Source organism: Pleurodeles waltl, chromosome 7, assembly GCF_031143425.1.
Source record: "Pleurodeles waltl isolate 20211129_DDA chromosome 7, aPleWal1.hap1.20221129, whole genome shotgun sequence".
NCBI classification, from domain to species: domain Eukaryota; kingdom Metazoa; phylum Chordata; class Amphibia; order Caudata; family Salamandridae; genus Pleurodeles; species Pleurodeles waltl.
In genome coordinates this window covers 746,924,232-746,936,846 of record NC_090446.1, presented here as the reverse complement: position 1 = coordinate 746,936,846, position 12,615 = coordinate 746,924,232, and the positions used below count along the sequence as shown (strand labels likewise).

At 35.9% G+C, this 12,615-nt stretch overlaps 1 protein-coding gene across 1 annotated transcript in view; it reads right to left on the bottom strand.

Moving 5' to 3' along the window:
- Positions 1-532: 532 nt before the first annotated feature.
- Positions 533-12,615, bottom strand: part of TRPC7 (transient receptor potential cation channel subfamily C member 7) — a 1,529,313-nt gene continuing 1,517,230 nt past the window's right edge. Inside the window, exons 11-12 of the mRNA XM_069199219.1 lie at positions 12,052-12,127; positions 533-1,434 (exon numbers count right to left, since the gene is read on the bottom strand). Coding sequence (XP_069055320.1) covers positions 1,292-1,434; positions 12,052-12,127 — 219 coding nt within the window. The 3' untranslated portion in view covers positions 533-1,291. The remainder of the gene's footprint in view (positions 1,435-12,051; positions 12,128-12,615) is intronic.

Below are 12,615 nucleotides of genomic sequence, written 5' to 3'. Positions count from 1 at the left end.
TCCAAGGGTTAAATCTATTGGCATTGTCAATGCTTGTTTACTTTTTGTGGAGCCAAATTAATTATCCCTGCAAAATGATAGAAAAAGTGGTCAATGTAGTATATATATCTATAGTTACATTTTTTTATCGTTCCCAGTTTTGTAACATTCATTCAAAATGTATGTTGGCATGATTATACTTCAATGACTGAATTAAATGTTAGAGTTATAATATCAAATTAATGTTGTTGTTAGGTTAAACAATTCAGACTAGCATGGTCAGTCGATGGAGCATTGTTCATGTTATTGTCTATGAACTTTAGTAACTAAAAGAAAATAAAGCATTCTACTGCAAAAAGTACCACAGAATGTTGAAAAATTCTTACCTTCTTCATGAGGAATGTTAGACGTGAATGTGAAAACAGGAATATATTGCTCTTAAAATGAACAAAAATATTTTCATGTACTCATTCAATTTGATGTGAATTGATATGAAATTCAAAGTTGATACCCTACCTTTCACTAGACAATATTCTGCCACACAAGTTTCTTTAACAAGAAAACTTTTATTAAAGGTAAAAATACATTTGTATTTGATTTTTCTAAACAGTTCTAACTACAGTACATTTTTTGATTACAAATATAACTATTATTCTATTAGGCTATGTGTGTTCTTGCCTGGCACTTCAGAACTGATTAGAGACCATGTTGCCAATAATATGTCCTTTTTCAAATACTTAAAGATATGAATAGTTTATAATTGTGACTTATCTTAAACGTAATTGTCAATTTATTAGAGGAATTAAAGTGTGCTTTAAGCAGTTTTCATCCACATTTTCCCCTCGTTGCAGCTCTACTTGCTGGGCATGGCTTTTGAATTTCAGCAACATTGTGTTCTTAATCTTAATTATTTTGCAGAATCAGATTTACAAATGTGGGAATAGTAATACAACCTCATTGTTATGAGAGAAAACCAGTGAGAAGACACTTCCATACTGTGATCAAATCACAGCGATAGTTACAGGATTTGGTCATGAGCTTTACACAGTGCTAAAAAACAACCCTTTCATGATTTCCTGCTTGCAGTTTGTCTGTTTCCATGGCAGGACTCCATATCCCTGTGTCGTCATTGTTAGTGCAAGCGTAAAGGAACATATGCATTATACAACGTGCTGCTCGGGCTAGTTGTTACAGTTTTTGACCCATGTTGTATTATGCTTCGTAGGCCTCCCACTACATCCTCAATCTTGCTTCATTGAGATGTTGGCTGATATATCCAAACATTGCAAGCCTTCACTCCTTTTGAAGTAAATTAATTCTGTTTGTTAAGGTTTTTGCCAAATTTATCACTAAGCTGCTGTATTAGTCCTGCTAACTCCCCAGTTGCTTGTGATTTTTCCTCCAGAAGTTCATAACGGAGACTGGAAATATCTTGCTTGATTTCTTTAAGTTCACCTGGAAAAAACAAAAAACGTTTTTATTTTGATTGTACAGTTTGCCAGTATATATTTCTATGAGTATATGTAAGTACGATCATATTTAAGGGAAATGTGCAACATACACCATGTACTGTATTATGTAACACATAGCATTTTTCTGTCATTTGTACTTTTACAAAGTGAATTGCGTACATTAATGGTGATGAGGGGTTCCAATGTAAATGTTGTGCGACCGTGTATTGTACAAGAGATCACTATGAGCATGTGTATACAATGTGTGACACTGCACACATGGAGAACGTTAGAACTTTTTAAATATGTGTGACACTGCCAACACCCAAGCACTGTGGCTATATATTTGGCAGACTGAGGGTTGCTCCACAATACAATTAGTTGAAAGGCATTGATGATAAATGTAATCAAGGATGCAGGTTTATTTGGAATATAAAAATGTAACAAAGTGTATATTGCAATGAATACTGAACACTGAGCACTCTAGTGTTGTGGGCCAACGAAACAAATGAAGGACTATGTCAATAAAATAAGTCCCCTATGATATCGAACTAACCCTAGTAGGAGGCGTAGAGCCAAAACGCATCAGCCACATTATTGTTCTTTTGTATTTTTTGCCCTTTGGCAAATATTATTGGCTTGTCATAAACATATCACAAGGGAACACCGCTGGTTGCAGTAGATCTGTCAGAGATTTATGCCGTCATGATGCAGGAAGGTGAAGAAACTACATGCAAGAGTGTATGTATGTATATACATACATCTATAGCTATCTATATATATATATATATATATATATTTATATGTATGTGTATATAAAATATATAAATATTGCTTAGGTAAATTATTACAATTTATAATGCCCTTACTTTGCTTAATACTGCACGTTTTGAAAAATGTCTATTTTATATGTTGTGAGTGTAAAGTAAAGTAATAAATATACATATATATTGAAATATATATGTATGTATATGTATATATATATGTATATATGTACCGTCATGCAAAGAGAAGCGTATTTTTTAAACATGGTACAAATACAATAAGAGCCTACTGCACTGTCAGAAGATCTGTGCCACATTACCACCATTTACTGTAGTAAACTTTACATGAGTTATTTCCCATTAGTAATGGTAATGACTAGTAAATGACAAATTCAAATTTAGGAGGAATAATCCTTCACATAATTGCACCATGAATAATCTAGATTTGATTTAGAATAGTGCAGTGGCACCAGAATAGTGTAACAAAAACACTGTCTGACCTAATTGTGAAAAAGTGTCCTAAATATTGTTTACAGAAATATTGCCACTTACTAATAAAAAGGACAGACGACGTGGCAAGATGTTTTTGGAAACAGACTGACCACTATGAAAACAACTGTAGTGCAAACCAACCATATTCATATGGTATTAAATTTTAAAATGGCCTTGCATGACATATAAAGCTCTATCATTCTAATTAGAAAGGGTCACATGAAGGTCTTATTGACAATACTAGATGTCTCTAGGTGTGTTAATTTTGTGATGTTGGAATTCACCAACTACATGGAATTTGTTATGAAACTCCTAATGTTGACAATATTGCTAAATTGATAAAACTGGTGGAGATATTTTCAATTTGTTTTTTAAATATACGTAAAGAAAGTTTTAGAAGAAGAACCTTGACTTTTTTTTCAGAAAGCTTGTTTGCAGAAAAACTCTCCTGTAAAACTTTTGTGGGGGAATTTTGCACATAGACAAAGCTGTTGGCCTAAGGCTTCAATTCCCTTCCAGAAAATGCACATTAGAATGATAAAACACAATGACTCCTAAATACCATCAGTGTCAGCACATTACAAACGTTTTTCTATGAAACAAGCCTAGACTAACTTGGACCATTTGCCTTTTCCTCTCATTTACTGTGGAATAGTTATTATTAGCATGTGCCTTACGTAGCTTTTCTGTTCAAATATCATGAGCTTATTTTCATTAATGAATTACCATATTAATCACATATTGCACGTCATTGAGATCATATTAAAGTTGAAGTGTGTAAATATGTTCACAAATTTCTAATGTTGGTTTCAACATCTTTTCATTTCCTGCTGGGCTGTTTAGTTACCAATAAAAAAATATTTTCACTACTCATTTGTCATTATTTTTAATGCTCCCAGCCTTCTCTTTAGCTTGTTCCTTTTTCAAATTCTTGTGTTCCAAATCAGAAACTTATTGTCCCCCTATTCTGAATGAGATATCCACACTGTTCACACTAAACCTCCCTAGGGATACTGAAGAGTGATTTTAATTTGTTCAGCAATCAACAGTGCAACAGTCAACTCACTCAAATTCTGGATCAAGGAGGTAGGTGAATGCCCTGGCACTGAGTTTTTAGTTCAGGTGTCACTCTCCTGTCTCACAGACTGACAGACATTATATTACCCCATATTCTCTCAGTAATGGTGAGTACCTAGTCTGTGATAAACCTATTATATCACCAATCACATTTAATGACATACTACAGGAATCAACTTACATCTTTTTTTATTTATTAGCAGGGTCTAACATTGGACAATACCACTAGTAAGAAAATAATACACAAAATTTCATCCTGAGATATTAGATCACATTTATTATGTAGTGCAGTTTCTCAATTCTACTGGCTAGTGAATTGATTTTAAAATCAACCACATGCCTCTGTAAGGATGGATGTTCCATTCTCGAATTTGAATTTCAAGAGGACCCCCTCTAGAAACAAATTATTGGGAGTTTCAGGCAAACTACTTTTAATTATTTTTATAAATTAGTAAAACAGTCCTGCATCAATATTCTTTATCAAATTCATATGAGGCATGCATTATATATAATATTCGTATGGCACTTAGTACCCCGATGAGGCATCGAAGTGCTTTACGGTGAGTAGCATGCTACTCAGAGCCTACCTAGTTAGTTGTCAGTCAGTTGTTTATTGGGGTTAGTTTGCATGCTGTGTGGGGGCTTGTTTTGTTTGATGTGGTAATTAGAGGGGATACATGAGGCACAATTAATAGTTGGGCAGATAATTATGAGATTTCTAGAGTAACTTGTACATAGATGAGGGAGAAAGAAGGTAGATAGAAAGAAGCAGAGGTTGTTTTAAAAAACAGTGCTTGGAAGGTCAGATTTTCATGCAGGAGTTTAAGGGTTACAACAGGTTGAGAATTTTTGCATTCAATTTCTGGATGTACACCTGTTGAAAGAAAGGGTTTCATTTAAAGATAATTCTCACAGTAAAAAAGGAAGCAGTGTGACAAATAGGAGCATCTTTTTATATACCCACTAAACCATATTAAATACTATACTATAAAGGTTTTGCACCATAAACAATGTAGTATAAAGAATGTTTGTAACCATTCATCAACTTGAAAATATAACAAGGCAATGAATTAACACATTGCAGTAACCATTCAGTGCCAGGTTTGTCACTCATTCAGTGCCTGGTTTGGAAGGCACCTGAAACTGAAGAGCACCCACCAGAACAGACGCCATGTCCAGCTGAATGGATGTGCCTGGTCACCTTCTCCTTCTAGGGTCCACCTTGCCTCGCAGTGGAGCACACCCGGCCCTAAACATGCCCTTTTGGAGTAGGAAGTGGCTTGACCAGATTTTTTAAAGTGACATTGGCCAACTAACCAGAAACTGTCTTGGTGCTTCAGGCATGCTTATTCATATGTGCAACCTTTCCATTACAAGTCTGAGCTTACTAAATCTCAAGCTACATTTTTAGTTAAGATTTAAAAAAATGCTCCATTTAAGAAGCTAAACTGCAAACTCCACTGGTTAATTATTAAAGAAAATGATCACATTTCCTACATATTTTACATCCTAATTCAGAAATGGATATGTTTGAAATGAAAACAACATTTTAAAAATGGTAAATGATATTCTCAGTAGAGCTCAGAAGACAAGACAAAAAGTCATAACTTCTTTGAATTATGATTATGGTTTCTTAGATCCTCCACCACAATCCTTTTAATTGGATCAGGAAACACTCTTAGAGACAGTTCACTTTCTTCAAATATATTTGTGCTTAAAAGAAGAATTGTCTAAAACTAATTTTGCATAATTTTCCTAACAAGAAATCCTACATTTCAATGACACAGGTTTCTTGTGGATCTATAAAAGCTTTGGCCCTCATTACGAGTGTGGCGGTCAGACTGCCACATTAAAATCCTAGCAGTCAGGCCGCCCGGGTTCCACCATGACTGCCGGGATCCATGATCCTGGAGGTCTAGGAGTGGCGGAGATCATGATCTAGATTACGACCTTGTACTACGCCAGCCTTTTCATGACGGTAATACTGTCATGAAAAGGCTGGTGGAGAACAGGTAAGAGGACCAGAGGGTGGCCCCTGCACTGCTTGGGCCCCCCTGACCAGCACTGTAGCAATTTTCACTGTCTTTGCAGACAGTGAACATTGCCACAGTGCTGGTTCACCCTGCGAGCTACAGCATTGCCACTGGCTCGTTTACGAGCCTGATACATTGCTGTAGCCTCTTTCCCACTAGGTCGGTGGGCAGAAACTGAGATTTTGACATGCCAACCTAGCGGGATATTCTTCATAACTATGGTGGGGTTGTCTCCACGAAGGCGGCAGCCACCCTGTCTGGAGTTTGGCAAATGGGGTTTCCCGTCCAGAAAAATCTTAATTAGGACCTTTTTGTCTATCAGCTGTGATACGTCATTTGAACTCTTTTATTTTGTTCTTTGTAACTAGGACTTTCTGCCCTGTTGGAACCACAAGCATCCTGTATAAATAAACAATATTGAGGCAGTAAGGAGTGTTGTTTGTGGCACCCATGATCTGATGGGTACAGTGCTAGGCATTTTGGTGTCAATTTGTAGCTATTGTAACCACAAGGTGTGGGACCAGAATACCATTGTTAGAGTATTGTCTCACATACATTTTCTTTCTAAATATTATCTTCCAAAATAATTCAAAATTGGATTTAGTAATAAAAAATCTACACTAAATCGGACAATATTTTACTAAAGTATATTCAGCGCAAAATGTTTCACAGACAATGGGCCTGATTAAAAATTCGGTGGAGAGGATTACTCCGTCCCAAATGTGACGGATATCCTGCCTGCCGAATTACAAGTCCATTATATCCTATGGAACTTGTAATAGGATGGGCAGGATATCTGTCAAATTTGGGATGGAGTAATCTCCTCCGCCAAAGTCGTAATCAGGCCCAATATTTCTGTAGAAGGTATTATAACGTACATCCACTCATACGCCATGTATATCCTCGTTATCCATATTCAATGCTAAGCTAATAGAAATTGATGATCTTTAAGCTATCGCTGCAAGGCATTAAGGGGTTTGAGCCAGATACCCGCTGTGCCATGATCTCAGCAGCATAATTGGCACAGATGCATAGCAGAAATGTAATTGCTTTCAGTAGTCTGATAGCCAGACATGTATAGTTAGACATGCCTTTCTTAACCAAAGACATGGCATGCTGCATATGCTATGGCATATAACAGGCAATTGTGGCACTGATGTGAGTGATTCAATTCATTATAAGTGAGGGTGAGAATTTTGGAAGTCTGCGTGTTTCTTTAATTTTACTACTTGTTTTGCTGGGTCATATTGTGAAGGCTGTTTGTTGAGACTGATGCAAATTTAGCTGTCTGAGAGAAAGAATGCCATAGATGGATAACCAAACTGGAAATATAGAGATCCTGAATGTCTTTTGTGACATCACTGGCAGGATAATACAGTAAGAATGCACTACAGTAGGAAGATCTCTAAATTTGCATGGCTTCACTGTCAATGGTTGCAGTAACATAGCTTGGTGAGTTGACCATTCTTTTGATCAATTGAACACTGATAATCTCAAACAACTGCTTGAGGACATTGTACATTATCTTTCATATGTCAAATTGTTTGGTATTTAGCCATTCTTCTCAATAAACAAATACTAATACTAAAGCTATCCAGTGTTTTCTCAAAACTGATCACCATTAGCAGACATTTTGTTTTGAGTGACAGACACTTATGTGCAAGTACGAGTCACAAAATCATATACATTTTGACACTTGGCAGATTATTAAATGGAACAATTATGTTAATATTTTAACAGGAGACCATTAATGTAAAAAGTAATTAGTAGCCTTAGTTTGGCATGAAAAATATAAATGAAACTGTCAATTTTATGTGTGGATATTCAAAAAAGTCTTGCTATAAAAATGTCCGGTCTTCTCAAAATTCCAGACTCTGGATGGAAACTCTAAGTAGCTAAATTGAAAGGAATGAAATATGGAAATGCATTAGAATTCAAATTTCCAAAGATCAAAAGTGAAACAGGAAGCTGATTAGAAAGGGCTGAAAAACCTTCTGACCACACTAGAGATATTTTGTTTACCACCTTAAAATCTCTGTGGCTTATTTAAAAACCCGCTGCACCATCATTCCACTACTTTTTGTAACTCATCTGTTGCACATTGTGCATGCCCGTATACTTTGTGGGGTTTTCCATGGCCTTGTAGATATGGTGTAAGGCAACGCAGAGCAAGTCACTGCATTGCCTTACTCTGTGATGGTGAGACATTCCATGGGCATTGTGGTGGGTTTGCCCCATGCAACAGCTATTGGTTATGGCGCATTCCCATGTTTGCAAGGCATTGTAAATGTGGAAACGCGCCAAAATTTTACGCCTCCTCAGGGGAAGTTGAACTAGGACAAATATCTTTATTTTTCCTTGTTGTTTCTTCTTTCTGTGTGTGCCGCACTCTGCAGCACACATAGAAAGAGGAAAATCCTCCACGTATTCTTTTTGTGCAAGAAGGTGTCCCTTTCTGCACAGAAACAATCCTATCTAAGATGCAGGGGTCCTTGCACCATGGTGTAAGGGTGCCTGTGTCAGCACCTATTGTATGCTAGCCCAGGGGGAGAGGACTGAAATGTGCTGTATCTTGTAGACAGGGCAGTGCAGAAAGGTCAATTGCTGCACTGCCCTGCATCACAGGGACTGTAAATAAGCCCCTCTATAATTAAAAAAATATTGCTACTATCAAACTCAATCATCATGAAAAAGAGTGGCTTACAATTTTTCAATACAATAAAATGAAATGATTATAGTAGATTCTGGTCACTAGTGGATTTGGACAGCAGCAACTATAGCAAAAATTCTCATGAGCACATTACAAACTAAAAGCAACATGTTTGCTGAATTTCTTTAGATCCCTATGATCTATTAAAATATTGCTACAAAGGTGGAAAGAATAAATAAAAGACACATACAATAACACTCCCAGTCTAAAAGGCATTCCTAGTCATTATAAAATTGACAGCTAAAGCCTTAACCCAGCCATCCTTAATATTTGAAGTCATACCGGTGTCTTCAATGGTTTTCATTAAGCAACCAATCTTTAGGAGGTGACGTCAGCAACCTTACAGCTATGGCTTATTAGTGCTATGTACATTCTAAAGTCTTTGTAATGTTAATGCTAGCCAAAGCAGGTTCATAGGCAGTTGCAAACAATTTTAACTTAACCGGTGCATACAATGCTCTACAATTGATTAGGTCATGTCTGTATTGCTTTTAGTCATAAAAATCATAAACGGGAAAGTTTTTTTTGCCTGTTTTGTGAACTAATATACTGTTTCAATAATATTGGGTGAGCAAGGGGCAGGGTTACAATTCGAAACCTTTACTCAATAACATATTATTGAAATTGGTCATGGAGTTTCATAGTGAAAATGTATGTTAGATTTAAATTGTCCAGCAGATTTGACTTATCAACAGGGAAGCTAAAACAAAATGACTTCAAACTTAGCAGCAAAACTGCACTATTTGCTTTCTTAGGGCACACCCTTAAACTATCTTAAAAGGGATGTACAACTTTAATTAAAGGTTGTGGACAAAATAATCTACCCTTCCCCTGGAGCATAAGAAATTCTTTTGTACTGATAAAGTAAAATTCAAATACATTTCAGAATATCCAGCTTTGGCGATAACATTCAATCCCATTCATTAACTAATATTACACATTTTTTAAAGTGTCTTCAGTTGAGCACCGTTAGCTGTTGAAAAAGATTCACAGGTAATTCAACGGGGGGCACCACTGGAGACATTGTTTGAACTTTTAAGGATAAAATTATTTCTACTTAGGTTCATTGAACAAACACTTTTTTTAGACACTAATAAATTAAAACTAAATATTTCAGGGATCAACTGCAAACACAATTTGTTAAATTTACGATGCTCAATCCCTTAGAACCACATTTGATTAGAACTGGATTTGAAGCCCCTGTGCTTTAACTGAACAAACACTACATAATGCTTAGTAAAAAGTCTGACTTTTAAAAGCCTAGGTTGAAGTAGACTTGCTTTGTAAGTTGTTCACTATGATAGTCAGAAAATTTCTTGTTAACCATACATTGGAGTTTGAGCATTAGCTACCTTGGAAGAATGATGCATCTTGAATAAGCATTACTCCCAACCCTTTTTGTGTGTTTGATGTACAGCAGTAACAGGCAGAGGTATGCACAGACATGGGACCTGGGCTCACTGTGTCACTGAACCAAGCTACACCTGACTGAAAATCCCCAATCAGGGTGAAACCAGTCTGGGGTTTGTTCTGTTCCAGTCAGGGAGGACCTGCTTTGGCAGTTCGGGCTGGACTGCTCGTATTGGAGCAGGGACAAGGCTGATTTTCACATGACTGGGTCCAAACTGAGACGGTATGGTTGTCAAAAAACAATGGGTTGGAATAATATCCAGAGCAATTGCTAGTGGCTAGACATCTTGCAAGTGATCCTCACATCACCTTTTCTGTGTTTAATGAATCAACCCTGATGGAAACAGCTGTTAAAGAAATCAAATAAAAGACTTGATAATAATCAAGTCAAACGATAATGATATTTTTGACAAGTATTTCATGGTTATTCAACATATTTAAAGTCAAATCTTGCAACAAATGATAAAATGAGCATCCTCGGTTTCTGTATGTAATATTCACCAATTTACAGTTCATAGACAGCTGACCTATGTGCCAGAAATGGGCAAAAATTTTCACAATGTGGCTACAACAAGGACATAATCAAATCTTCTATTGTCCTGTGAATATCGTGGAAGATTACTTCTCTATGTCTCAGCTTTAGAGTTGTGGGGAATATGTTTATCACTGGAACTTTTGCTCTCAAGGGATGATCTAACAGTATGGTCAGCACTGTAGTCAAATCTGTGAATATGATTGCAGTACTATGAGTTCTATACAAAATAAATCTAATGTGCAATTACTCAATATTATTGTTTCAATATGACTAGCAAATTTCTCAATTTCACAGAATTAGTGTTTCATGTATAAAGAACATCTTATCAATTGGTTAGTTTGTGTCTCTTGTAATGATTTTCATTTATTTATGAATACAATAAAATTTTAATTATAGTGACAGTTTCTCTCAGTCAGTGGACTAACCTACTTATCTCGATAGACTAGTCTCAGGTTGCTATTCCTATCATCCATGGTAATGGCTATATAACTTTTGGGGCCTTTTTAGCCAGGTACAAAGACTCTCCATTTCCCATATTTGACATGACATGACATGAGTTGTGCATTTCCTTACACACTTATTTCTCACTGTAGATTAATAGCTAAGGGGGTTATTACAACTTTGGAGGAGGTGTTAATCCGTCCCAAAAGTGACGGTAAAGTGACGGATATACCACCAGCCGTATTACGAGTCCATTATATCCATTGGAACTCGTAATACGGCTGGTGGTATGTCCGTCACATTTGGGACGGATTAACACCTCCTCCAAAGTTGTAATAACCCCCTAAGTCCTTTTGGTCCAATTTGGGTTAGTAAGTTTAGAAACGTTTCTTGATTTTTTATTTGATTTATGAATGGAAGACACTGTCATATTTGACTGATAAAATGCTAATAGTGAGCCCTACTCTGCCTCAATAGTTTATCCTAATCCTCAGATTACCAGTTTTACTCAACATTCTTTAATCATTTGGTTGCTCTGCCAGATGACACTAAAGGACAGATTATATAATTGCATTTGCAGATACCAGTGAAAATTAGATGTAAGTAGGTCTCAATTTGCAACTGTGTGACATATACCATATACCATTGCAGTAACTAACCACTACATCCAAACAACTATTCTCTCATATATAACTGTTACCACAATTTCCACTAGGGACCTATAACTTTACTGCCAACAATTTGAGTGTGCAAATTGTCTACACCTTTGACCTATAAATAAATCTATTTTGCACAGATACAGGACATATTTAACAATTGTTTTGTGATTTATGATGATGATTGCAGGCTTTGTAAAACAATTAGTCACACAATGACTAGCTTGAGGGTAATTATGCTATCCCCTGGTGGTAGGAGTTACATAAGCAAAAAGGTGGTTTTGCTGGGGAAATGTTTTTTTTTTTTATTTAATAAAATGTATTTGTATTAACTGATCAGGAAACTCAGGTTAAAACTCCCTCACATGATAAATAATGTGACATGCAGAAATGAGACTTGATTTAGTGAAGATTATCATAGACTAATCCCAGAATTCATGTTCACCTATTAAACAGTGTAAAAGTAATTGAAAACAAGATGAAAATACAATATTAATACTTGCCTTCATTGACTTCATCGCTCTCTCTGTCAACTTGCGCCTTTAGGACATATCGCTTGATGAGACGCTTCATTATTTTCTAAAAGTAAAATATTTTAAATGGTGAGATGACATGAGAAAAAAATCTTAGTTACTCAAAGGGCAGTCTTAAAAATATCAAGCAACATTTTTGAACATTAGAGCAATTACATTTTCTGGAATTTTCTTATCAAGTATGTAATTTAAATATTAATCATATAGCTAAGAATGTAGAGATTTAAAGAAAACATCTTTTGCTTAAAAAATCATTCTCACAGTTAAAGGAACAGACTGTTCTCTGTAAAGAGCAGATATTATTGTCCACTGAATGGAATTGGACAGCTGAGGTTTGGAATAAAAATGTGACTGACCAGTAGACAATTTGTATGCTCTGCAGGTGGTTTCAACTATCATTAAGATGATGAAATGCATGATTCACAGAAAGTCCTTATTTTTCATGTGCCCATTAAATATTTTGCATATTTTAAAGGCCCTTTAAAATAAAGGTTTTAGAAACAACTGCATTTTGTGCAAAGACAAAACAAATTC